Below are 25325 nucleotides of genomic sequence, written 5' to 3' on the forward strand. Positions count from 1 at the left end.
CTGAACGTATTAACTCTTTATCCAACTCTGCAGATAAGCAAACAGTCCTGTTTGTACGGCACCTAATGAATATGAAATTTCAAAGACTAGTTGGATTTGTGCCTTCTCTCATGAATATTTCTGTAACATTTAAAGTGGATTAGAAGTCAGGCTAGAATAAATGCATTTTAATTCTGAGCCTTTGATCAGAAAATTCCTGCAAGTGAGCAGTACAACCCTGCTTGTCTTAATCCTTAACGTTAAAAAAAATCACAAAGTGCTGGAGGAACTCAGCCAGTCAGGCAGCATCTGCGGAGGATAAGTGAACATTCCAGGGCCAGCAAAGAACTGCAGATGTTGGTCAATGCCAAAGACAGACACAGAAGGCTGGAGTTACTCAGCGGGTCAGGCAGCATCTGTGGAGAGAAGGAATAGGCTCCGGATTCCTCCCACACTGCAAAGACGTGCGGATTTGTGGGTTAACTGGTTTCTGCAAAAATTGTCCCCAGGGTGTGGGATAGAACTAGTGTTTGCTGGTGATTGGCACGGACCCGGTGGGCCGAAGGGCCTGTTTCCGTGCTGTATCTCTAAACTAAGCTGAAGTCTTTCCAGCCGGCCGCAGTGTTGACAGACTATTAAATGATTTATAATGTACAATGTCAAAGGGTAACTCGCCTCGAGAACAGGATGGCTTGATGTGTCTCCTGTTTGCTATATATTGTCATATTTCAGTGTCAGAGCAATTGATTTATTTCTGCAGTTCCCGTTGCATTGATTACTGTGCCACATAACTCGAAACCCATGGGATGCAACATCAACACACCAGACAGCGTGGTAGTGTGTCAAATATCAAAGAACTCAGCGGGTCAGGCAGCATCCGTAGAGGGGGGTGGACAGATGATGTTTCGGGTCCAGACTCATCTTTAGACTGATGGAGCGGTTGGAGGGGGGGGGAGAAAGCTGGGGGAAGATAGGTGAGGAAGCTTCACTAGTATTAGGTGGATAGACACAAAAAGCTGGAGTAACTCAGCGGGTCAGGCAGTATCTCTGGAGAAAATGAATCAGTGGCGTTTCAGGTCGAGACCCTTCACCTATTCCTTTTCTCCAGAGATGCTGCCTGACCCACTGAGCGACTCCAGCCTTTTGTGTCTGTATTCGGTGTAAACCAGCATCTGCAGTTCCTTCCTGCACAGGTCATACATAGGTGGATGCAGGTAAGGTGAGGGGGGTTTGGTTAGCATTCGGGTGGAGTGAGTGACAAAGGCTAGAGGTGAAAAGGAGACGAGGTTGTCAGATATAGAGAGACGAGGAGGTGTGAAAGGGCACAAAGTGCTGGAGTAACTCGGCGGGTCAGGCAGCATCTCTGGAGCACATCGCTGGGCAACGTTTCGGGTCAGGAACCTTCTTCAGACTGATTGTAGTAATGAGGGAAAAGCTGGAAGAGAGACGGGGGTGGGACAAATCCAGGGAAGTGTAAGGGGGTTGCAGGTGAGGGAGGTTTTAGTTGGCAGATGGTTGAATAAAGGCGATACTGTAGGTGAAAAGACAAAAAGTGAGAGATAAGGAGATATCTGCAGCCTCATCGCGCCAGGGTTCGATTCTGACCTCGGCCAATGTCGGTACGGAGTTTGCACGTTCTCACTGTGACTGCGTGGGTTTTTCTCCAGGTGCTCCGGTTTCCTCCCACATTCTAAAAATGTGTAGGTTCGCAGGTTAATTGGGTTCTGTAAATTGTTCCCAGTGTGTGGGCTAGAGCGAGTGTCGCTGGTGGGCTAAAGGGCCGGATTCCACACTGTATCTCTAAACCAGTCTGAACTAAAAATGTGATGAAATGTGAATCCTGAGGATGAAATACAGGTGGAAGGGGACAGGTAGACATGGGTGCACGTCTAGGTGGGCCACTGGGAAGAGGGGGGGGGGGGGAGGGGAATGGGGGGGGGGGGGGGGAGAAAGGGGAAAAGTATTTGTAGGTTGTTTGTAGGTTAATTATCAGAAATTGGAGAATTCAATGTTCATACCATTGGGTTGCGAGGCGGAATCTGAGCCACTGTGTCGGTAGGAACTGCAGATGCTGGTTGAAACTGAAGATAGACACAACCGGAGGGCGAGGAGAAGGGCCATCAAGAACACCACAGAGGCAGCGGAGAAGGTCTCGAGATGGCTCTGGATCAGGAGAGGAGGTCCATAGGGAGGAGCGAATGCCACCTGATCACAAGTGGTGGTCCGATCAGCCACGGCTGGGTCGCCTGGGCGAGGGTGTCTGATGTTGAAAGACCCGAAACACCCAATGACCCCAGGTTACATTACTGATGATCTGTTCAGGAGCATCTATAGATGTATTTGTATCAATTGTTGTCTGGTCCACATGTGACTCCATACCCACAGCAATTTTCAAGGACAATTAAGAATGGGCAATAAATCCCGGCCTTGCCAGCGGCGAACATGAGATTTATACGAAGAGGCTTATAAAAAAAGCCCTTGGATAGATGCACAAAGAATTATTGAAGACTCCCCCCATGCCTCAGGGGAAGTGGAGCAAAAATAAACGAAAGAAAGTTGCAAGAGTAAGTCTGGTGATGGCAGATCAAACGCGACCTCCACCTCCCCCATCTAACCGTGGCATGCCATAGGCTCTGGGGCTGAATGGGACTCCTTAATCTCACTTGCAAGACAGATTGAAATCTCAAACACTTTTTGTTGTGAAGTTCCCACGTGGTCGCAGTTAAGTAGGTCACGAAAAATTACATTCGGAGAAATGACGGAGCAGTGTATTATTAGTTCATTCTGCACCGACAGAAGCAGTCCGTTATTTTACACATTCACTGGAAGCTGATCAAACACAACAAGAAAAACATTGCCAAAATGAAATTTGTGAGACAGCAGAGGTATCAGCTCCCGTCTAGCGGGAGTGATTCGGTGCCAGAACATAATAATTTTCACATTTCGTCAGACTTTCATGAATGGTTATAGAGTCATAGACAATAGGTGCAGGAGGAGGCCATTTGGCCCTTCGAGCATGCACCGCCATTCATTGTGATCATGTCTGATCATCCACAATCAGTAACCCGTGCCTGCCTTCTCCCCATATCCCTTGATTCCACTGGCTGCTAGAGCTCTCTTTTAAATTCATCCAGTGAATTGGCCTCTACTGCCTTCTGTGGCAGAGAATTCCACAAATTCACAAATCTCTGGGTGAAAAAGCTGATTCTCATCTCTGTTTTAAATGGCCTCCCCTCTGAGGCAGAGAATTCCAGACACAACTTTCTGTGTGAAAAAGTATTTCCTCATCTCCGTTCTAAATGGCCTCCCCTTTATTTTTAGACTGTGGCCCCTGGTTCTGGACTCCCCCAACATTGGGAACATTTTTCCTGCATCTAGCTTGTCCACTCCTTTTATAATTGTATATGCTTCCATAAGATCCTCTCTCATCCTTCTAAATTCCAGTGAATACAAGCCCAGTCTTTCCAATCTTTCCTCATATGACAATCCCGCCATCCTGGGGATTAACCTGGTGAACCTACGCTGCACTGCCTCAATAGCAAGGATGTCCTTCCTCAAATTAGGAGACCAAAACTGCAGACAATACCCCAGATGTGGTCTCACCAGGGCCCTGTACAACTGCAGAAGGACCTCTTTACTCCTATACTTAAATCCTCTCGTTATGAAGGCCAACATGCCATTAGCTTTCTTCACTGCATGCTGTACCTGCATGTTTACTTTCAATGACTGGTGTACAAAGACACCCAGGTCTCGTTGCACCTCCCTTTTTCCTAATCTAACACCATTGAGATAATAATCTGCCTCCTTGTTCTTGCCGCCAAAGTGGACAACCTCACATTTATCTACGTTATACTGCATCTATCATGCATCTGCCCCCTCACACACCTGCCCAAGTCACCCTGCAACCTCCTAGCATCCTCTTCCCAGTTCACACTGCCATTCAGCTTTGAGTCATCTGCAAATTGGTTAAATTGAACTGTACTAACATTGAGAAGAAGCTTGATAAAAAGGCTGGAGAAACTCAGCAGGTGAGGCAGCATCTATGGAGCGAAGGAAAAGTTGACATTTTGGGTCGAGACCCTTCCTCAGACTGATGTGGGGGTGGGAAGAAGAAAGGAAGAGGCGGAGACACTGAGGAGAAGCTTGGAAGCTGAAGACTATTAATTAGTTTTTTGTTTAGTTTAGAGATACAATGAGGTAACTGGCACTTCGGCCCACCGCGTCCGTGCCGACCAGCGACCCCCCCACTTACTCTAGCATTATCCTGCACAAAATTTCTACCGAAGCTGATTATCCTACACACCTGTACGTTTTTGTTATGTGTGAGGAAACCTGAGCACCTGGAGAAAACCCACGCGGTCACGGGGAGATTAATGTACAAACTCTGTACAGACATACTGTAACCCGTAGCTTTCATAAGTTCACAAGTGATAGGAACAGAATTAGGCCATTCGGCCCATCAAGTCTACTCCGCCATTCAATCATGGCTGATCTATCTCTCCCTCCTAACCCCATTCTCCTTCCTTCTCCCCATAACCCCTGACTCCCGTACTAATCAAGTACTATCTATCTCTGGTTTAAAAAACATTATTTTCACTTCAAAAGTACAATGTCTGCATTGCTCCTGGTTTCTTATTGTTGTAGGTACAAATGTGTCAATAATATATTACTTCATCTGTGAAGTGGTAGTGTGCAATGAGTGTGCAATCAGTGTGCAATGAGTGTGCATTAATAGGTACAGAATTTACGCACACTATTTTGCCAGTGTTTTTTTAGAGATACAGCACGCAAACAGGCACTTCAGCCCACCGAGACCGCGCCGCCCAGCGATCCCCGCACACAAACTCTACCCAACACACTAGGGACAGTTTTACACTTTACACCAAGTCAATTTACCTACATACCTGTACGTCTTTGGAGTGTGGGAGGAAACCAAAGAAATCCCACGCAGGTCACGGGGAGAACGTACAAACTCCGTACAGACAGCACCGTAATGGGGCGTCAAACCCGGGTCTCCAGGGCTGCATTCGCTGTAAGGCAGCGCCACCATGACCGCCCCGTGTTGTTAAAACTCTAATGGTGACAATAGCTTGCAGGGTGGTGTTCAACTGGAACATTGACCACACTGAATAAGGGAGCATTTCTTTCCTGAAGGACACTGGTGATGCTGATGGGATTTTACAATAATTTGGAGGTTTCATGGTCAAACAAGCTACTTAATAAAATTTAGATTCCCCCAGACGCTGATTCTGAATGTTAACCACTTTGCTATTCCACTGCTCTTATGGATTGTAATGCAGATTTTAGGACATTATTCCTTGGAGCACGGGAGGCTGAGGAGTGATCTTAAGGAGGTGTATGCAACTATAGGGGGTATAGTTGCATCCTCACCGAGTGTGACTGAGGAGTGAATGAATAATGCGATGTAAAGCGCCTTGAGTATTAGAAAGGCGCTATATAAATCCCATCCATTATTTTTATTATTATTATAGATAGGGTAAATGCGCAGTTTTTTACCCAGGGTGGGGGAATCAAAAACAAAGGGGCTTACAGTGAGAGGGGCAAGGAACCTGAGAGGCAGCCTCTCAGGTTCCTTGCCCCTCTCACTGTAAGCCACTTTATTTTTGGTGGATGTATGTAACAAGCTGGCAGAGTTTAGTTTAGAGATACAGCACGGAAGCAGGCCCTTCGACCCACCGAGTCCGCGCCGACCCGCGATCCTCGCACATTAAGCATACCCTACACACACGAGGGAGAATTTACACTTATACCAAGTATAAAAAACCCAACCCAATTAACCTACAAACCTGTACATCTTTGGAGAGTGGGAGGAAGCCGAAGATCTCGGAGAAAACCCACGCGGTCACGGGGAGAACGTACAAACTCCGTACAGACAGCGCACATAGTCGGGATCGAACCCCCCCCCCCCCCATCTCTGTCGCTGTAAGCGCTGTAAGGCAGCAACTGTACCGCTGCGCCACCATGCCGCCCATCGCTGTACCATCGTGCCACACTGAGGAGGTGGTTGAGGCAGATACTATAACAGCATTTAAAATTCATTTGGACCGGTACATGGATAGTGTAGGAAAGAGCTGCAGATGCTGCCTTACACTGAAGATAGATACAAAATGCTGGAGTAACTCAGCGGGACAGGCAGCATCTCCGGAGGGAAGGAAGTACATGGATGGTGATAGGTTTTGAGGGATGAGGGCCAAATGCAGGTAAAGGGGATTAGCTCGGATGGTCGGCATGGACGAGTTCAAAGGTTTCTAAGGTCTTTTATTGTCACGTGTACCAATTAAGGCATGGTTGGGCCAAAGGGCCTGTTTCCATGATGTGTGACTCTATTTGATTTGAGCTTCACACTTTATTTTCTTCTGCAAAACGCAATGTCAACTTGTTCTGTTGTAATGGCGCCCTCCTGGCCATTGGTGGCACTGCAGTTCCATTGAGGGATGGACAGTGGGTCAAAGTTCTACTGGAAACTCTCGTTATGGGAGTAGCTATTTTTAATGGAAAGGTTGTAAGGAAGGGCGTACATGTGTGGCATTTATAATATGGTTCCAGTCAGTTCGTGATGCTGCATTTACAAGGGTTTAAGAGAGGTTGTTTCGTATACTGGGATGCAAATTAGACAATAGACAATAGGTGCAGGAGTAGGCCAATCGGCCCTTCGAGCCAGCACCGCCAATAAAATGTGATCATGGCTGATCATCCCCAATCAGTACCCCGTTCCTGCCTTCTCCCCATATCCCCTGACTCCGCTATCTTTAAGAGCCCTATCTAGCTCTCTCTTGAAAGCATCCAGAGAACCGGCCTCCACTGCCCTCTGAGGCAGAGAATTCCACAGACTCACAACACTCTGTGTGAAAAAAGTTTTTCCTCATCTCTGTTCCAAATGGCATACCCCTTATTCTTAAACTGTGGCACCTGGTTCTGGACTCTCCCAACATCGGGAACATGTTTCCTGCCTCTAGCGTGTCCAAATCCTTAATAATCTTAGATGTTTCAATAAGATACCCTCTCATCCTTCTAAACTCCAGAGTATACAAGCCCAGCCGCTCCATTCTCTCAGCATATGATATCCCGCCATCCCGGGAATTAACTGTGTAAACCTACGCTGCACTCGCTCAATAGCATTGAGCGGAACTTCTCTGACAGGTCGAGTGAAGGATTGCTTTCAACTCCGGAGCGATTAATTGAGAGAGATTTCCATAACGGGCATTAAATGGTGATCTATGTCAAGAATAAGGATGTGAACTGTGCAAAGCTCTTGAGAAATGTGGGCATGAGCTACACTCTTACTTGTTCAAGACCTGGAAGCTTTTTGTGAGACTTTTGTGGGTGGCAAGGTGGCGCAGCGGTAGAGTTGCTGCTTTACAGCGCCAGAGACCCGGGTTCGATCCTGACCACGGGTGCTGTCTGTACGGAGTTTGTACGTTCTCCCCATGAAACGCGTGGGTTTGCACGAGTAAGCTCCGGTTTCCTCCCGCACTCCAAAGACATACAGGTTTGTAGGCTAATCGGCTTGGTACAATTGTAAAATTGCGTAGGATAGTGCAAGTGTGCGGGGATCGCTGGTCAGCGCAAGTTCGGTTGGCCAAAGGGCCAGTTCTCGTGCTGTATCTCTAAACTAATCTCTAAGTCAAGAGAATTGTGAACAGGACTGTGGAAATGATTTTGAAATGATATTTATTCCACCATTCGGTTATGAAGTGGTGAAGGGCAAGCAAGGTTTCTTCTATATTTTATATTCCGCTTGACTTGTCAAAGCTGGGGGGGGGGGGGGGGGAGACTTTAATGGATGTATCTGTAAACTAAACTAAACTGAGTTTGAGAAGGAGACTGAAGACAGCTATCTGTGTTTGTTTCCAGATGGAACACCCATCGGTGAACTAACGTGGTCCTCCTCCCTGGCTGTGATCGCTGTGTCTTTCTCTGGACTCTTCACCTTCATCTTCCTCATGCTCGCCTGCCTCTGTTGCAAGAAAGGGGACATTGGGTTTAAGGTAAGAGGAACGACTTCCCAGCAGAACCTTCACGGTGCACTTGGGCAGAGATGGCAAAGATTCAAGTTGAAGTGAGTTTCTTGTCATGTGTCCCTGATAGGACAATGAAATTCTTGCTTTGCTTCAGCACAACAGAATATAGTAGGCATTGACTACAAAACAGATCAGTGTGTCCATATACCATGTGTGTGTATATTTATACAATGGTATACGGACACACTGATCTGTTTTGTAGCCAATGCCTACTATGTTCTGTTGTGCTGAAGCAAAGCAAGAATGTCATTGTCCTATCAGGGACACATGACAATAAACTCACTTGAACTTGAACTTGAACTTGAAGATTGGAACGGAAGGTGAAACCAACGTTGCTTTGTCATGAATTAACCTCTTCGGTGGAAATAATCTGACGTGGATGATGATTGATAATGTTAGTATTCAAATTTGTGAAACCATATACAGCCACAGGAGTGCAGGTGGGTGCACACACCCAGCCTGTGTGCAGGAGTAGGTGTAATCGGGATAGATATACCATGGGGTGAATTCGGGAATGTGTATACCAAGGAGGGAACGCAGGTATGGAAGAACGTGTGGAAGATGGAAATGTGGGGGAGTGAGTGTGGGGCTGGAGGTGTGGAGGTGTGAGTGTGGGGGTGGAGGTGTGGAGGTGTGGAGGTGGAGGTGTGGAGGTGTGGAGGTGTGAGTGTGGGGCTGGATGTGTGGAGGTGTGAGTGTGGGGGTGGAGGTGTGAGTGTGGGGGTGGAGGTGTGGAGGTGTGAGTGTGGGGCTGGAGGTGTGGAGGTGTGAGTGTGGGGGTGGTGGTGTGGAGGTGTGAGTGTGGGGCTGGAGGTGTGGAGGTGTGAGTGTGGGGGTGGAGGTGTGGAGGTGTGGGTGTGGGGCTGGTGGTGTGGAGGTGTGGAGGTGTGGGTGTGTTGGTCTGAAGAACGGTTCCGACCCGAAACGTCACCTATTCCTTTTCTCCAGAGATGCTGCCTGAACCGCCGAGTTACTCCACCTTTCTGCATCTTATTCTTGGAGATATGGAGGAGTGTGTGAGGCTGGCGATATAATGATGTGTGTGGGGGTGGAGATATGATGGAGTGAGTGTGGAGATGGAGGTATGGAGGGATGAATGGGCGGATGGAGGAGTGTGTGTGTGTGTGTGTGTGTGTGTGTGTGTGTGTGTGTGTGTGTGTGTGTGTGTGTGTGTGTGTGTGTGTGTGTGTGTGTGTGTGTGTGGTGATGGAGATATGGAGGAGTGGATGTGGTTGTCAAGGGATACGGGGGGAACGGAGTGCTGATTCTGGATGATCAGCCATGATCATATTGAATGGCACGAAGGGCCGAATGGCCTACTCCTGCACCTATTTCCTATGTTTCTATGCTCTGTTTGCCCCTTTTACCATTTGCTAGTAATCTTTGACAGCTTAATTACGTTAACCTGCCCTGAAAGACATTCCGTGATGAGCCCTCAGTCACACAAACTTCTGTAATAATTTAGATAGAATTTTACCTGTTGTGGTGCATATTGGGAGCAAGCACGTTTGCTGGCGGCTGGCTTAGAACAACATTACATTGCTATAAGATAGACACAAAAACCTGGAGTACAGGGACTGTCCCACCAGGCGATGTTTTACGTGACTGCCGGTGACTGTCATAGTCGTAGCAGGCCGCCGAAAAACCGGCGACTGGACTAATGGGCCTGTCCCACTTAGGCAATTTTTTAGGCGACTGCCGACAATGGAATTCACCAAAGTCAGCACCAGCGACAACCTGCGCCACCTGGCGACAACCTACGACAGCACCTACGTCAGGAGAAGACAAGCCCACGGTCGCCTATGAACATTTCAAAATCCAGCGGCGACCAGAAAAACGTGACGACTCTTTGGGCGAGAGGGGAGACGACTCACGACCGTACAGGCGACACCATGTGACCGTGTGGCGACAGCCTAGTTGCCGGCAGTCGCCTAAAAAATCGCCTAAGTGGGACAGGCCCTTAACTCAGCAGGACAGGCAGCATCTCTGGAGAGAAGAAATGGGTGACGTTTCGGGTCGAGACCCATCTTTGGACTTCTTTCATTCCTTCTCTCCAGAGATGCTGCCTGTCCCACTGCGTTACTCCAGCTTTTTGTGTCTATCTTCAGTTTAAACCAGCATCTGCAGTTCCTTCCTACACATTACATTGCTATAGCTGCACTGGTCTGGTTTGGATGACTGTGTGTAATGAGGATGAGGAAGAGACCTCTCCCTATAGCTCAGGCCCTTAAGTCCTGGCAACATCCTGGTAAATCTTCTCTGCACCCTTCCCAGCTTGACAACATCTTTCCTATAACATAGTGACTAGAACTGACCACTATACACGATACAAATGTGGCCCCACCGACATCTTATATAACAGAAGGCTCTGGAGACCAAGTCCATGGATATGTTTTACGGCAGAGATAGATAGATGGGAAGAAGGCAGGAGAATGGTGTTAAGAGGGAAAGATAGATCAGCCACGATTGAATGGCGTAGTTGACTTGATGGGCCGAATGGCCAAACTCTGTTCCTAGCACTTATGAACTCATGAGAAAAAGAACACATGTGGTCACGGTGGCGCAGCGCTGCCTTATAGCGAATGTAGCGCCAGAAACCCGGCATCGATCCTGACTACGGGCGCTGTCTGCACGGAGTTTGTACGTTCTCCCCGTGACCTGCGTGGGTTTTCTCAGAGATCTTCGGTTTCATCCCACACTTCAAAGACGGTATAGGTTTGCAGGCTAATTGGCTTGGTAAAGGTAAAAATTGTCATAATGAGTGTAGGATTGTGTTAATGTGCGGGGATTGCTGGTCGGCGCGGACCCCGATGGGCCGAAGGGCCTGTTTCCGCGCTGTATCTCTAAAACCCAAGTAGGCACGATGACTAAATTACTTATGAACTTATAAACAGCAACATGACCTCCCAACGTCTATACTCAATACTCAATATCCTAGTGGATTGATCTGAGTGAAGTATTAAACAGGCCAGACTGGACAATCACCTATCTAATGTCTGCAAATTAGGCAGGGCAGATGTTGGAGGCCGAGTAGTGACAGCAGTTCTGAAGTTCATACAGCTGATGTTATTAACCAAGCAATTGGAAAGAATGGAAATAATGCCTCTCACCGCCCAAGCCTGCCTCAGTATCTCTGTGGCCGATGATGTAACTCTGAGGGATCATTCTTGAGAAACGGGAGATAATTTGCGAACATTCAGGTCCCATGCAAGCAGCAAGCAGGTCTTTTTTAAGTCAAGATGAGGAATTAATTGAGGGCACCAGAGAAAAATCCAGTGCTCTTCACCAGAGTTCAAAGATATAGAGTTATTGAGTCTTACATCGTGGAAACAGGCCCTTCAGCCCAACATGCCCACACAGGCCAACATGTCCCATCTATACTGGTCCCACCTGCCTGCGTTGGCCCATATCCCTCTAAACCTGCCCTGTCCGTCTACCTGTCTAACTGTTTCTTAAACGTTGCGATAGTCGCTGCCTCAACTACCTCCTCTGGCAGCTCGTTCCATACACCCACCACCCTTTGTGTGAAGAAGTAACCCCTCAGATTCCTATTAAGTCTTGATCCCATTCACCAGACAACGTGACACATGAGAATAATAATCTAACTAAACTAGAGTCAGTAGTATCAGATCAGGAATTAAACCACGGATAAACAAACCTGAACACCCTTTCTCCGAATGTCCAATTGTGTCCTGATAAGGTCTCAAGCTGAAATAGCTCACAGGGTGACCAATTAACCTACAAACCTGTGTAGGAAGGAACTGTAGATGATGGTTTTTACCTAGGACACAAAATGCTGGAGTAGCTCAGCGGGATAGGCAGGATCACTGGATGGAAGGAATGGGTGACGCTTTGGGTTGATACCCTTCTTGAGTCAGGTCTGAAGAAGGAATGGGCGAGGTTTCGGGTCTGAAGAAATGGTCTCGACCCAAAACGTCATCTATTCCTTCTCTGCAGAAATGCTGCCTCCTATCATGCTGAGCTACTCCAGCTTTTTATGTCTTGACCGACAAACCTGCACGTCTTTGGAATGTGGGAGGAAACTGGAGAAAATCCATGTGGTCACAGGGAGAAGGTACCGACTCCGTACAGACGGCACCCGTGGTCAGGGCTGACGAGGGCCAACCTGGATCTCCACTCAACCACGGGTCGGGTGCAGCTTGGCCACAAGAGCCTGTGGGGCATTAGGGAGGTACAGCAGCCATGTTGTGCAAGACCAGGCCTTCCACCAGAGCCCGTTCAACAGTGGTATGGAGCAATCATTTAATTTTGTGTGTGTGAGACCGTCTCCTCTTGGCCTGGTTAATGAGATGTTTTTGTTGTACGACGTCATGAATCGCTCCCCAGTAATGACTAGCTTGCACACGAGCCACAGGTCCTTGGTTGTTTAAAAATGAGACGGGCTTGTGAGGTTGTGCTCTTGCGGCTGGCTCTCCAGACTTGTTGTATGTCGATAATCTATTCGTCAGAATCATTGTAGTCGACTTTTACAAGGATGTTGCCAGGACTCGGAGGGTTATAGGGAGAGGTTGGGCAGGTTGGGACTCTATTCCCTGAATTGCGCAAGAGGATGAGGGGTGATCTTCTAGAGGTGTATAAAATCATGAGAGGAATTGAGGGAGTGCAGCGTAGGTTCACGAGGTTAATTCCCGGGATGGCGGGACTGTCATATGTTGATAGACTAGAGTGGCTGGGCTTGTACACTCTGGAATTTAGAAGGATGAGAGGTTATCTTATTGAGACATATAAGATTATTAAGGGTTTGGACACGCTAGAGGCAGGATACATGTTCCCGATGTTGGGGGAGTCCAGAACCAGGGGCCACAGTTTAAGAATAAGTGGTAAGCCATTTGGAACGGAGATGAGGAAAAACATTTTCACACAGAGTGTTGTGAGTGTGTGGAATTCTCTGCCTCGGAGGGCGGTGGAGGCAGGTTCTCTGGATGCTTTCAAGAGAGAGCTGGAGAGAGCTCTTAGGGATAGCGGAATTGAGGGATATGGAGAGAAGGCAGGAACGGGGTACTGATTGTGGATGATCAGCCATGATCACATTGAATGGCGGTGCTGGCTCGAAGGTATATGACACCTGGCCTTTGGTGGGAAGAATGTCATGGATATTAATTGTTGTGGCCCAAGCTGAAACCTTCCGGTACCGATGAATTCCCTTGGTTTCTGCCAAAAACGTTACTGGCACGCAACGTCATGACAGATCACTTATAAATAATGTGGCAAGATGCTAGTTCCCTTACACTGCCATGTCTTTTTATAAATGAGTAGCAATTTAGACAGTAGATACGGAAAGTAAAAATAAATATTATTCCCATTTAGTTGTACACAGAGGAATAGATGGTCATTAGGAGATTGTTGTATCTCTTTCTGCAGACCATTACGTAAACTGATATAAATCTTCCACTCTGTGCACAGCTTGAATAGATTATATGGAACAATTGACTCCATCTCATGCTCTTTAACTTATGAAAGGGAAATTCGACCATGCTATTACAGAGAGAATGATGATATCATTTACTCATACCACCTACTTGAGTTCCTGCCTGTGTTCTTCTTTTCATAAGTTCGTAAGTTCCAGGAGCAGAATTAGGCCATCCGGCCCATCAAGTCTATTCCGCCATTCAATCATGGCTGATCTATCTTACCCTCTCAACCCCATTCTCCTGCCTTCTATCCCATAACCTCATGACGCCCGTACTGTTCAAGAATCTGTCAAGCTCCAACTTAAAAATACACATTGACTTGGCCTCCACAGCCGTCTGTGGCAATGAATCCCACAGATTCACCACCCTCTGACTAAAGGACTAGGCATCTACATGTCATGAGCTGAGCAGATTCAAATGACAGGTTCCCTTCTAAATCTCAGATTGAATCTAAATATCGAAGGACAATATTTTGCTATCAAGACCTCAGGTTATGGGGGCTATGGGGAGAAGGCAGGAGAATGGGGTTAGGAGGGAGAGATAGGTCAGCCATGATTGAATGGTGGAGTAGACTTGATGGGCCGAATGGCCTAATTCTACTATCACTTATGACCTTAGGAGGTACTCGTGTCCCTAACCCCATTTGCATCCATTTTCTGTAAATTGCTGCTGGTTTACACTGGAGAGAGCTGATGACAGCCATGTTGGTGGCTGCCAGATCAAAACACGTGGCAGGGAAGTGTGTGAAATGCAGGAAGAAAGGAGCGTTCATGAGAAAGTGCAACAACAAGATGTTTTTTTAATATTAGTTTAGTTTGGAGATACGGCGCAGAAACAGGCCCTTCGGCCCACCGAGTCCGCGCAGACCACCAATCCTATCATGTCTCTGACGCTCCAAAGAAAACAATCGAAGTTCACGGTTCAGTGAACTTTTGTACCTTTGTTGGCGCCAGAAACAGTGAAGGTAGCGTTGAATCATTGAATCAGTGTGTCATGTTCCGCTGTTGTACTGTAAATGCCACATTAAATCACCCCCACTTGATGAATGCTGGCGTTGCCAGGAGCCCCGGATCCTGAAACGTGACTAGATCATGGGGCGGCACGGTGGCGCAGCGGTAGAGTTGCTGCCTTGCAGCTCCAGAGACCCGGGTTCGATCCTGACCATGGGTGCTGTCTGTGTGGAGTTTGTACCTTCTCCCTGTGATTTTCTCCGCGTACACCGGTTTCTTCCCACACCCCACAGACGTACAGGTTTGGGGGCTGATTGGCTTTGGTAACATTGTAAATTGTTCCTAGTGTGTGTAGGTTAATGTTGGTGTGCGGGGATAGGTGATCGGCGCAGACTCGGTGGGCCGATGGGCCTGTTTCCATGCGCCGTATCTCTAAACTAAACTAATAAGTGTATACACATGGAAGTGCAGGGAATGGAGGGTTTATGGATCCCGTGCAGGCAGATAAGAGTTGGTCTAGGCATCATGTTCGCCACAGATGCTGTGGGCTGAAGGGCCTGTTCTTGTGCTGTACTGTTCTATGTTTTATATAACTTGGTAAGGATGGCAGATTTCTCCCTCTTAAAGATAGTGGAGTCAAGGGATATGTATGGAGAGAAGGCAGGAACGGGGTACTGATTGTGAATGGTGGTGCTGGCTCGAAGGGCCGAATGGCCTACTCCTGCACCTATTGTCTATTGTCTATTGATACTAATGAACCAAAAGTTTGCTTACAATACCTCAATAGTTTTGTGGTCATCATTACTAAAACATGTTTTGTTTATGTTCCAAATCATGGAATTACTGTTTATATTCCATGGATTTGAAAGGAATGTGTGTATATGGATCAGAGGTGATTAGTTTAACGTAACATCACGTTTGGCATGGACATTGTGGGCCTTGGGGCTGTTCCTCTGCTTTACGGTTTTGTGTTATTCCCTCCATTGATGAACTGTACACTGCAAGGGCCAGGAAGCGAGCGGGCAAGATCATCTCTGACCCCTCTCACCCTGGCCACAAACTCTTTGAATCACTCCCCTCTGGAAGGCGACTCCGGACTGTCAAAGCTGCCACAGCCAAACATAAAAACTGTTTTTATCCACAAGACGTTGCTCTACTCAACAGCCAAAAATCTGTAGCCTCCCTTTGATCTGGTATTTTGTTGGTTCACATGCTTGATCAATGGTGTTTTATCATTAATGTTTTATTATTATTAATGTTTAGTGTTTTCTGAGTCATTCGTAACTGTCACGTTGCTACTTGTGGGTGGAGCACCAAGGCAAATTCCTTGTATGTGAATACTTGGCCAATAAACTTACTTACTTACTTACTTATATGTTCTATTATTTTTAATTGCAATTCCGCAGGTGTTATGGTGGGATATGAACTCGCATCCGGATTGCAGGTCTAAGATTCTGGGTTACTAATCTGGTCATTTAAATGATCGGAACATGACAAAATAATTCCCAGGATCGTTATCTTGTTTCTCTGATCCATGCGAGGTGATATTGGAAGAGATGACAAAGAGAGGGAGAGAGATACTGGAAATGAGAGTCTACGAAGTAGGATACACAGAGGGTTGTAGATGAGGGGAGCGTGGTGAAGAGGTTCAGAGAAGGAATGGCAGGGCTTGTGTGTGTGTGGGGGGGGAGGCAGCTGAGGGAACTGCCACCGAAGATCAAATTCAAGGGAGGCTCAAGAAGCTAAACTAGTCGAGAGCAGGGCCCCAGCGAGCCGGAGATGATTACAGAGATCACAGACCCAAACTCAACAGGTTCCATCCTGGCTACGGGCGCTGTCTGTGCGTTCTCCCTGTGACCGCGTGGGTTTTCTCCAGGTGCTCCGGCTTCCTCTCGCACTCCAAAGACTGGTCGGTTTATTGGCTTCTGTAAGTTGTCCCGAGCGTGCAGGATAGAACTGGTGTGCGGGAGATTGTTGGTCGGCACAGCCTCGGTGGGCCGAAGTCCCTGTTTCACGCCGAATCTCTAATACAATCTCTAAAACACAGAATGCAAGGGTTAAGATGGATTGCAAAGAGTTCAGCTCACTGTTGTCAGATTCTGACCTTGCTTTTTGCAGCCCTGATGGTGATTGTCCCCGCATTTGTTCTCCAAAGGACCAAGGCATCTGGTGTTGTCTATGGAAAACAAAGGGAGAACATGGATAGGTGACATTTCGGGTCGAGACCCGTCTTCAGGCTGATTGTACAGGGGGGGACAAGAAAGCTGGAAGAGGGGAGAGGCAGAACAAAGCGTGGCAGGTAATAAATAGTTCGACACAGGCGAGGGGGGGGGGGGGGGGGTTGACAGGCCGATGTTTGAACCAAAGGCCAGAGATAAGAACAGCAGGTGTGTGACAGGTTTGAAGAGATAGGTGACGTTTCGGGTCAGGACCCTTCTTCAGACAGATGTGGGCAGTGCGGGGCTGTGGAATGATAAGGTTGGAGGGGAGATGGACAGAGGTGATGAGATCAGAAACAGTCTGGGAAGATGATGGCCTGGTGTTCGGCTGCAGGGGATGTGAGCTGATATTAGGCACGAAAGAGAAAGTGGTAAGGAGAGATGTTGGGAAAGACTTGTAACCCGCTGAGGGTTCTGTGGCTGATCATTGTCGCTCCACATTTTTTGCCTTCTGTTTGCCTTCCTTCATTCTCACTTTCTGTTGCTCCTTTTATCTGCAACCTTGCGTTCTGCTAACTACTTGGCATGGGCCTTGCCCTTTAGCAACACAAGAAACATCTGCGGGCACCCCCCACCCACCCATGTCTCCATTTTGTTTGCCATTGCAAGCCATCCTCCTAAAGACCTCCCCACCCCCACCTCCCCTCCCTATACTCCCCACCATCCCTTCTCCACTCCCCTCCCCCTCCCTATACGCCCCACCCTCCACCCAACTCCCCTCCCCACTCTCCCCTCACTCTACTCCCCACCCCCCGCACATTCCCCACTCCCTCCCTATACTCCCCACCCTCCACTCCCCTCCCCTCTCCAATCCCCACTCCCCACCCTCCCCTCCCCTCCCCACTCCCCGCCCCACACTCTACACCTCCCCCCTCTCCCACAGGTGAATCAAACTCCCTGCAACCTCTCCCTGTGGCTCGGCTAATTCCCCCCTGCGGAGCCTCCCACATTGTAGATGGCGGCTCGATGGCTTCTTACTCCAAGTCCAGGACCTTGCCTAGACCTGAAGGCTTCACACTGATGAAGGAACCAGGCATCTGGGCGGGGACGGGGAGAGGGGAAGAGAAACACGACACAGGCTTGTCATCGTGTCGTTAGACTCAGTTTCTCTCTTCCATCCTCAAGATCCATGCTTCCTCAACTCAATCCGTGCATCTGTTTTTGTTTCATAAAGGCAGGACTGAGGGTGGACCATTGTCACTGTGCCACATTTGCATTTTTGCAACGATATTTCCAAACCCTTTGGCACCAGGTGAAACAATGGCAAACTAGAATTAGCAGCCAGGACTAGAATCCAAGCTATTACCCTGCCACTAAAACATCCCCTCACCAGCTAGAGAGTGGTCCTGACCTCCTATCTACATCTTCCTGATTGATTTATTGCCTTTTACTGATTGTATGCCTCGTTGTCACCTTCCCCTCAGCTAACATTGATCCACTCGTCATTACCTGTGATCGCCATCCCCTTTGATCTCTCGTCTTCACACCTTATCCTTTCATATCTCTATGTCTCCCTCTCCTCTGAGTGAAGAAGAATTTCGACCCTAAACGTCACCCATCCTGAGATGTCGCCTGTCCCGTAAAATTACTCCAGCATCTTGTGTCTATCTATCTACCTCACTGGAGACCTTCAATAGACAATAGACAATAGGTGCAGGAGTAGGCCATTCGGCCCTTCGAGCCAGCACCGCCATTCAATGTGATCATGACTGATCATCCACAATCAGTTCCTGCCTTCTCCCCATATCCCCTGACTGCTATCTTTAAGAGCCCTATCTAGCTCTCTCTTGAAAGTATCCAGAGAACCGGCCTCCACCGCCATCTGAAGCAGAGAATTCCACAGACTCACGACTCTCTGTGAGAAAAAGTGTTTCCTCGTCTCCATTCTAAATGCCTTACTCCTTATTCTTAAATGAAAAGGATCGGCCTCCGTCCCTGTGGAATAGGCGCTGCTTGTCAAAACTGCACAAGGTTTAATGTCACTAGGTCACAAGTGGGAGGAGCACAATTTTGGCCATTCGGCCCACCAAGTCTACTCCGCCATTCATTCATTGCTGATCTATCTCTCCCTCCTAACCCCATTCTCCTGCCTTCTCTGTCTTCTGGTCTGGTTGCCCTTGAAGGACACCCTTACCATCTCATATCTTCTGGTGATGGTGTCTGCAATCTCCAGTGTGGCTTCGCGGTTCTATCTTGGCTTCCATCACCATGGCGACCATTCCTCAAGCATTGGCCTCTCGATCAACATACCACGCACTTTGACCCTGATCCACACGACCTCTGATCAGTTTATATTATACATCCGCCATGCTTTTTAAAATGTGATATAGTCTCCCCCCACCCCCATCTCACATTCCTATCGAGGGATGCACAGTGGTGGAGTTGCTGCCTCACGGCGCCAGGCTCCCTGGTTCAATCCTGGCCTTGGGTGCCGTCTGTGCGGAGTTTGCACGCTCTCCCTGTGACCAGGTGGGCTTCCTCCGGGTGCTCCGGTTTCCTCCCTCATCTCGGATTCAATAACTTAAATCTGTCCCCTCGGATCTTGGAACCTTCCCTCCATGGATACGACCTTCCTGGCCCTGGCCCTAGCTCCTCTACTTCAACAGTGACTACGCCCCCAGTGTGAGTCCTTTCAATCCTGGTCACCTCCTCTGCCCCAAACCCAAGTGTTTCGCATCCTTCCCAAAGTACCTCTCCCAGAATTGGCGCAACTTCTTCCCGCTCTAATCCAACCATTAAGAGAGAGGCTGGGTGTCAAGGAATCTGGATTTCCCAGTGAGAATTATGGACCAGATTCTAAATGCTCCGATTCCTGACCCGATTGCGAACACTAAATGCGTAAAGCTAAGAACAATTTTTTCGTAACTCGTTCCTATCTGAAAGGTTTTGATTGCTCCCGCTCTTGGGATGTGGGCCTTGTTGGCGACGCCTCCATTTACTGCCCGTCCCCAATTGCTCCTGAGAAGGTGGTGATGGACCACCATAACTTGAACTGTTGCAGTCCTTCTGGCCAAAGTCCTGTCGGGGAGGGAATTCCAGGATTTAAATCCAGGATGAAGCACCCATTATATAGTTTCAAGTCAGGATGACTTGCATGTCGGAGAGGAACCTGAGGAGGGTGGAGTTCCCGTGCACCTGCTGCCCGTTTTTGATCTTGGAAGTTGGGTCCCTGAGTTTGGGAGATGATGGCTCAGAATTGACCGCACACTGCAACAATGGCACAGGAAGCTGGCCATGGCTTCACAAGCTACCTCCTGGCTTTCCCTCCGCTCCCCACACTCAACCCATGAATGTCTCCCATGCTTCAAGCGGCATTTGCTTTGCCTTCAGCCCCCCCCCCCACCCCCACCCCCAACCCACCGCCTCATGCATCGTTAAGACTCTCTCAAAAACCAGAATGCATTGTTTGTCTCCGAAATTTCATCTCTTCATCTTCATTCCCACAGGAGCCGACCTCTGCCGTCAAACATTTCAGCCAAAAGGTAGGAAAGCTTAAACCATGTCTGGTGGCAACAGTTAACGTCTATGGAGCGCTGGTGGTGTGTGCTTGCCTTTGAGGGGTGGTGTGGATTGTGTGCTGGGAAAGCAGATATATTTCGACAAGTATGCTGGTGCAATGTACAATAGATACATCCTTTGTCATGAGTCTTCGAGCTGGGCTAGATTATGCTTCTAGAAACTCCCTTGAGTTATTCACTGTTTCCCTTGTGTTTTCAGGTGCACGTTGCCTTGGTTCGTCACCGACTGTCTGTGAATCCTTTCTGCTGTTTATTTTGTATTGGTTCTCACGACAAGACTCCTTTTTTTTTTTACAGGTATCCATTGTTTTCTGAGGTAGATAAGGTGGCCAAAAAGGCTTTTGGCACTTTGGCCTTCATCAGTCAGAGTATTGAGTATAGAAGTTGGGAGGTCATGTTGCAGTTGTATAAGACATTGGTGAGACCGCATTTAGAATGTTGTGTTCAGTTTTGGGCACCATGTTATAGGGAAGATATTGTCAAGTTTGAAAGAGTTCAGAAAAGATTTACGAGGATTGCCAGGACTAGAGGGTGTGAGTTATAGGGAGAGGTTCAGTAGGCTGGGTCTATATTCCACTATATATTATAGGGTTTTCACTATAGATTTTTTAATTCAATTTTGTGGGAGCTAACAGAATCGGACCAATTTCAAAAGGCAGGGGGATGAGGGGGGATCTTATAGAGGTAGACAAAATCATGAGAGGAATAGATCGGGTAGATGCACAGAATCTATTACCCAGAGTTGGGGAATCGAGGACCAGAGGACATAAGTTCAAGGTGAAGGGGAAAGGAATCCGAGGGGTAACTTTTTCACACAGAGTGTGGGTGGGTGTATGGAACAAGCTGCCAGAGGAGGTAGTTGAGGCTGGGACTATCCCATCATTTAAGAAACAGTTAGACAGGTACATGAATAGGACAGGTTTGGAGGGTTATGGACCAAGCGCAGGCAAGTGAGACTAGGGTAGCTGGGACATTGTTGGCCGGTGTGGGCGAGTTGGGCCGAAGGGCCTGTTTCCACACTGTATCACTCTATGACTCTATGACAAGTTAAAGAAGCTGCACCGCGTCCTTTCAATAAGTATGAAAGGTTGAGCATCTTAAAGAATCGAAGTATTACTAGGTTGTGTATACAGATAACCTTCGTGATAACAGACCATAGGGGGGGGGGGGGATGGTGTCTGTTATTGCCGATTGTCCTCTATAATTGAGTTCATATATTTTAAATGTTATATCTAACGTGGTTAATGAAAGATAACATGGACAATGAAACCATGACAGTAAATCCAGATTCCTGCAGAACTTCACATATTCCACCATGTTCATATAAGCAATACATTTTTTATAAATTTATATAAAAATATAATTTTTTTTTAAATTGTTTGCTTTTACTGTGTTTTTACTACATGGGAGCAAAGCACCAAGTCAAATTCCTTTTCTTCTGATTCTGAATAAAACAATTTCCTTCTAATAAACAGCCCCCCAAGCTCCAAACTACATTGTGGGGGGGGGGGGGGGGGGGGGGGGGGGGGGGAGGGGCATTAGTTTAGTTTAGTTTAGTTGAGAGATACAGCGAGGAAACAGGCCTTTCGGCCCACCGTGTCCGTGCCGACCAGCGATCCCCGACACTTCAACACTATCCGACACACGCTAGGGTCAATTTACAATGATACCAAGTCAATTCACCTACAAACCCGCACGTCTTTGGAGTATGGGAGGTTAACCGGTGATCGCTGAGAAAACCCACGCAAGTCACGGGGAGAACGTGCAAACTCCGTACAGACAGCGGCCGTAGTCAGGATCGAACCCGGGTCACCGTGCCGCACTGCTTTGCAGTCTTTGCGTTATGATTGTCTGTTTGTGCAGCAGCATCTATGGAGCGAAGGAAATAGGCAACGATTCGGGCCGAAACCCTGAAGGGTTTCGGCCCGAAACGTTGCCTATTTCCTTCGCTCCATAGATGCTGCTGCACCCGCTGAGTTTCTCCAGCATTTTTTGTCTACCTTCGATTTTCCAGCATCTGCAGTTCCTTCTTAAATATAAATTGTCTGTTTGTTCGTTTGGATTTTTTTTTTTACCTGAACTTTTTCCCCTGCTGAACTAAATAAATGAGAAATGTTCACTTCTCACAACCAAACGATATTCTGATCCTTGTATAGGTAGGCTCGGTGGGCCGAAGGGCCTGTTTCCGCGCTGTATCTCTAAACTAAGATGCTATTACAGAACACGGCCACTTCTCTAAAAGGGAATTTATCCACAAACAGAGTTGAGAAATAAGTTACAACCTCTGTCGGGGAAAGATTGTTGCTTTTTTTTGGCAGTTTCAGTTTAGTTAAGCCTAGTTTGGTTTAGTTTAGAGATACAGCGCAGAAACGGGCTCTTAGCAATCACCCACCGTGTACACTAGGGACAATTCTACATACCTGCACCTCTTTGGAGTGTGGGCGGAAATCAGTAACCGGAGAAAACCCACGCAGTCACATGGAGAACGTGCAAACTCCGTACAGACAGCGCCCGTAGTCAGTATCGAACCCGGGTCTCCGGCGCTGTAAGGCGGCAACTCGGCAACTCTACCGCTGCGCCACCGTGCCGCCCTGGTGAAACAAGCTTAAGAAACCCCTGTTTTCCGCTGAACAAGCAATATCCCAAGTTTGTGCCTGAGTCAGAAGGCAAGTTAATCCAGAATAATAATAACGCCTAGAAAATAGCATGTTGTCTGTCTCCCCCACAGGAAAGTGACGGTTAAATGCACACTGAATGTTTAGCAATGCGATGACTGAGGAAAGCACCACAGTCCCACGGTGTCAAACATCCTCCTCCTCCTCCTCCTCCCCTTGCTGCTTAACATGCAGCGGAGAAACCTGTGCTGATGGAATCTTGATCTGAACTTCGGAGAGTACAGCATGCAGTTCACACACTCGCGGTCACAAGGCGGAGTGAATGCAAGTCTGAAGGTCAGATCCACCAAAGTCAAGGAGCAGGAACGCCATGGAAATATTTCAATCATCATTGTGCTGAGAACACACGATCATAAGTGATAGGAACAGAATTAATAATAATAATAATAATATCTTTTATTCCATTCCATAATCCATCACCACAGAGAGTGGTGAGTCTGTGGAATTCTCTGCCTCAGGTGGAGGCAGGTTCTCTGGATGCCTTCAAGTGAGAGCTAGATAGGGCTCTTAAAAATAGCGGAGTCAGGGGATATGGGGAGAAGGCAGGAACGGGGTACTGATTGGGGATGATCAGCCATGATCACATTGAATGGCGGTGCTGGCTCGAAGGACCGAATGGCCTACTCCTGCACCTATATTACCTAAAATGATTATTCTGTGTCGGATCCTTTTAATTGATAATTAATTGCACAATCTCAGCAGGAGATGAATTCCCTCTTGCTGATTTTTTAGTCCACAGTTAGTTAGTTGCCTCAGCAGTTTAAGGTCGAAGCCTTTGAATTCAGTTTGCAATATATGATCGGAATGTGGGAGTGAACGTCTGGTGATATTCAGATGACCGAAAATGCAGGGCGAAGTCATAAAGGTTTCTCTGTCGCTGCGATTGAAACTCGCGAGAGAGGTCACCTCGTGGAAGGGAGAAATGTCAAGAAATACTTCCCATTGTTGGCATTTTTTGTGGAGGCTGTTAGGCATTTTTACACAAAACAAGAGATCAGCTCGCACGCATGACTGCAGCCTCCGATGTGACCCCCGTCCAGTGGAGACGACTGTCCCCCCTCTGTGTGTCTAACATAACTGGCCGGTTATGTAGAAGGCATTAAACTCCACAGGGAAGGATCTCGACCCGAAGCGTCACCCATTCCGTCTCTCCAGAGATGCTGCCTGTCCCCGCTTAGTCACTCCAGCTTTTTTTTGTGTTGTGTCTATCTACGGTTTAAACCTTGCTTCCCTGCTTCCCACACAAACTGTCCAAACTGGTCCGTGTGGGAAGCGGCAACGCAAGGGAATACATCCATTGCAGGGAATGAGGGAATCCACCCGTCCGAAGAAGGGGTTCGACCCGAAACGTTGCCTATTTCCTTCGCTCCATAGATGCTGCTGCACCCGCTGAGTTTCTCCAGCATTTCTGTCCACCTTCGATTTTCCAGCATCTGCAGTTCCTTCTTAGACACATCATTCAGAAACGCTTTGGAGGCAGCTTGGTTGAATGAGTCGACACTTCTGGGGTGGGGGAAGGAAGGAGTGATATTATTGGCGAGAGAGACAGACAGAGAGAGAGAACACAGGTTTCAGGGCACTCGCTCAGTAGGAGGCGTTGGACAAGAGGCATCGAGATACACAGTGAGGGCAAGGCAGAAGCTAGTTACGCATGTGAACGTGGAGACCAAAACAACCCATCGACTTATCCCGACCACGAGTAACCAACGATTATGTAAGAGGCAATTCTGGTAGCTGGCGTTCAACAAGCGCTGTGGTGCCGACTCTGTCAACAGAGGTAGCACACAACGAGGGAAGAATATTTCACGTTGCCTGCCCCTGAGAGCAATGAGTAGATAGATGTCTTGATGTATCTTTAGATGGACGCCACTCCAGGGAGTTGCACCTAATCGAAGGTAAGGTTTGAGTTTCGTTTATCGTCACATGTACCGTGTAAAGCTTGTGTTGCGGGCTAAACCAGTCAGCGGAAAGACAACACATGATTCACAACCGAGACATTCGCAGTGTACAGATACATGCTAGTAGGAATAATGTGGATAGTGCAATATAAAGTCCGATCAAAGATAGTCCGAGGATCTCCAATGAGGTAGACAGTAGATCAGGAGCGATCTCTACTTGTTGGTTAGATGGTTCAGTTGCCTGATAACAGCCGGGAAGAAACTGCCCCTAAATCTGGAGGTGTGCGTTTTCACACTTCTGTACCTCTTGCCTGATGGGAGAGGGGAGAAGAGGGAGTGACCGGGGGTGAGACTTATCCTTGATTATGCTGATTTAAGGCTGCTTCTATTATTATCTGGGATCCTAAAATATATATATCTATCTTGATTGCTGATCTTAGCAATGGAAATGGGGACGTTCAGAAAGTTATTGAGCCGTTACACTGTTGTATCTCTTGTGGCTCTGCACACAGAGAAAGCAAAACTCACCGAAGATTGGTCCAAACCCGTGAAAATGCTTCTACTAATTGTGAGAAACAAGGAACTGCAGATGCCGGTTTACACAAAAAAAGG

The 25325-nt window shown here is 47.7% G+C and overlaps 1 protein-coding gene across 5 annotated transcripts in view; it reads left to right on the plus strand.

Annotated features, from left to right (window-relative positions):
- aatk (apoptosis associated tyrosine kinase) overlaps window positions 1-25325 on the plus strand; it is a 172271-nt gene that overhangs the window by 96438 nt on the left and 50508 nt on the right. For 3 of the 5 annotated variants that reach the window (XM_033044227.1, XM_033044228.1, XM_033044231.1), the window contains 2 exons: window positions 7855-7988; window positions 20069-20104. In XM_033044227.1, coding sequence (XP_032900118.1) covers window positions 7855-7988; window positions 20069-20104 — 170 coding nt within the window. The remainder of the gene's footprint in view (window positions 1-7854; window positions 7989-20068; window positions 20105-25325) is intronic. The other 2 variants (XM_033044230.1, XM_033044232.1) reach the window with 1 other exon arrangement.

This window comes from Amblyraja radiata, chromosome 26 (genome assembly GCF_010909765.2).
Source record: "Amblyraja radiata isolate CabotCenter1 chromosome 26, sAmbRad1.1.pri, whole genome shotgun sequence".
Lineage (NCBI taxonomy): Eukaryota > Metazoa > Chordata > Chondrichthyes > Rajiformes > Rajidae > Amblyraja > Amblyraja radiata.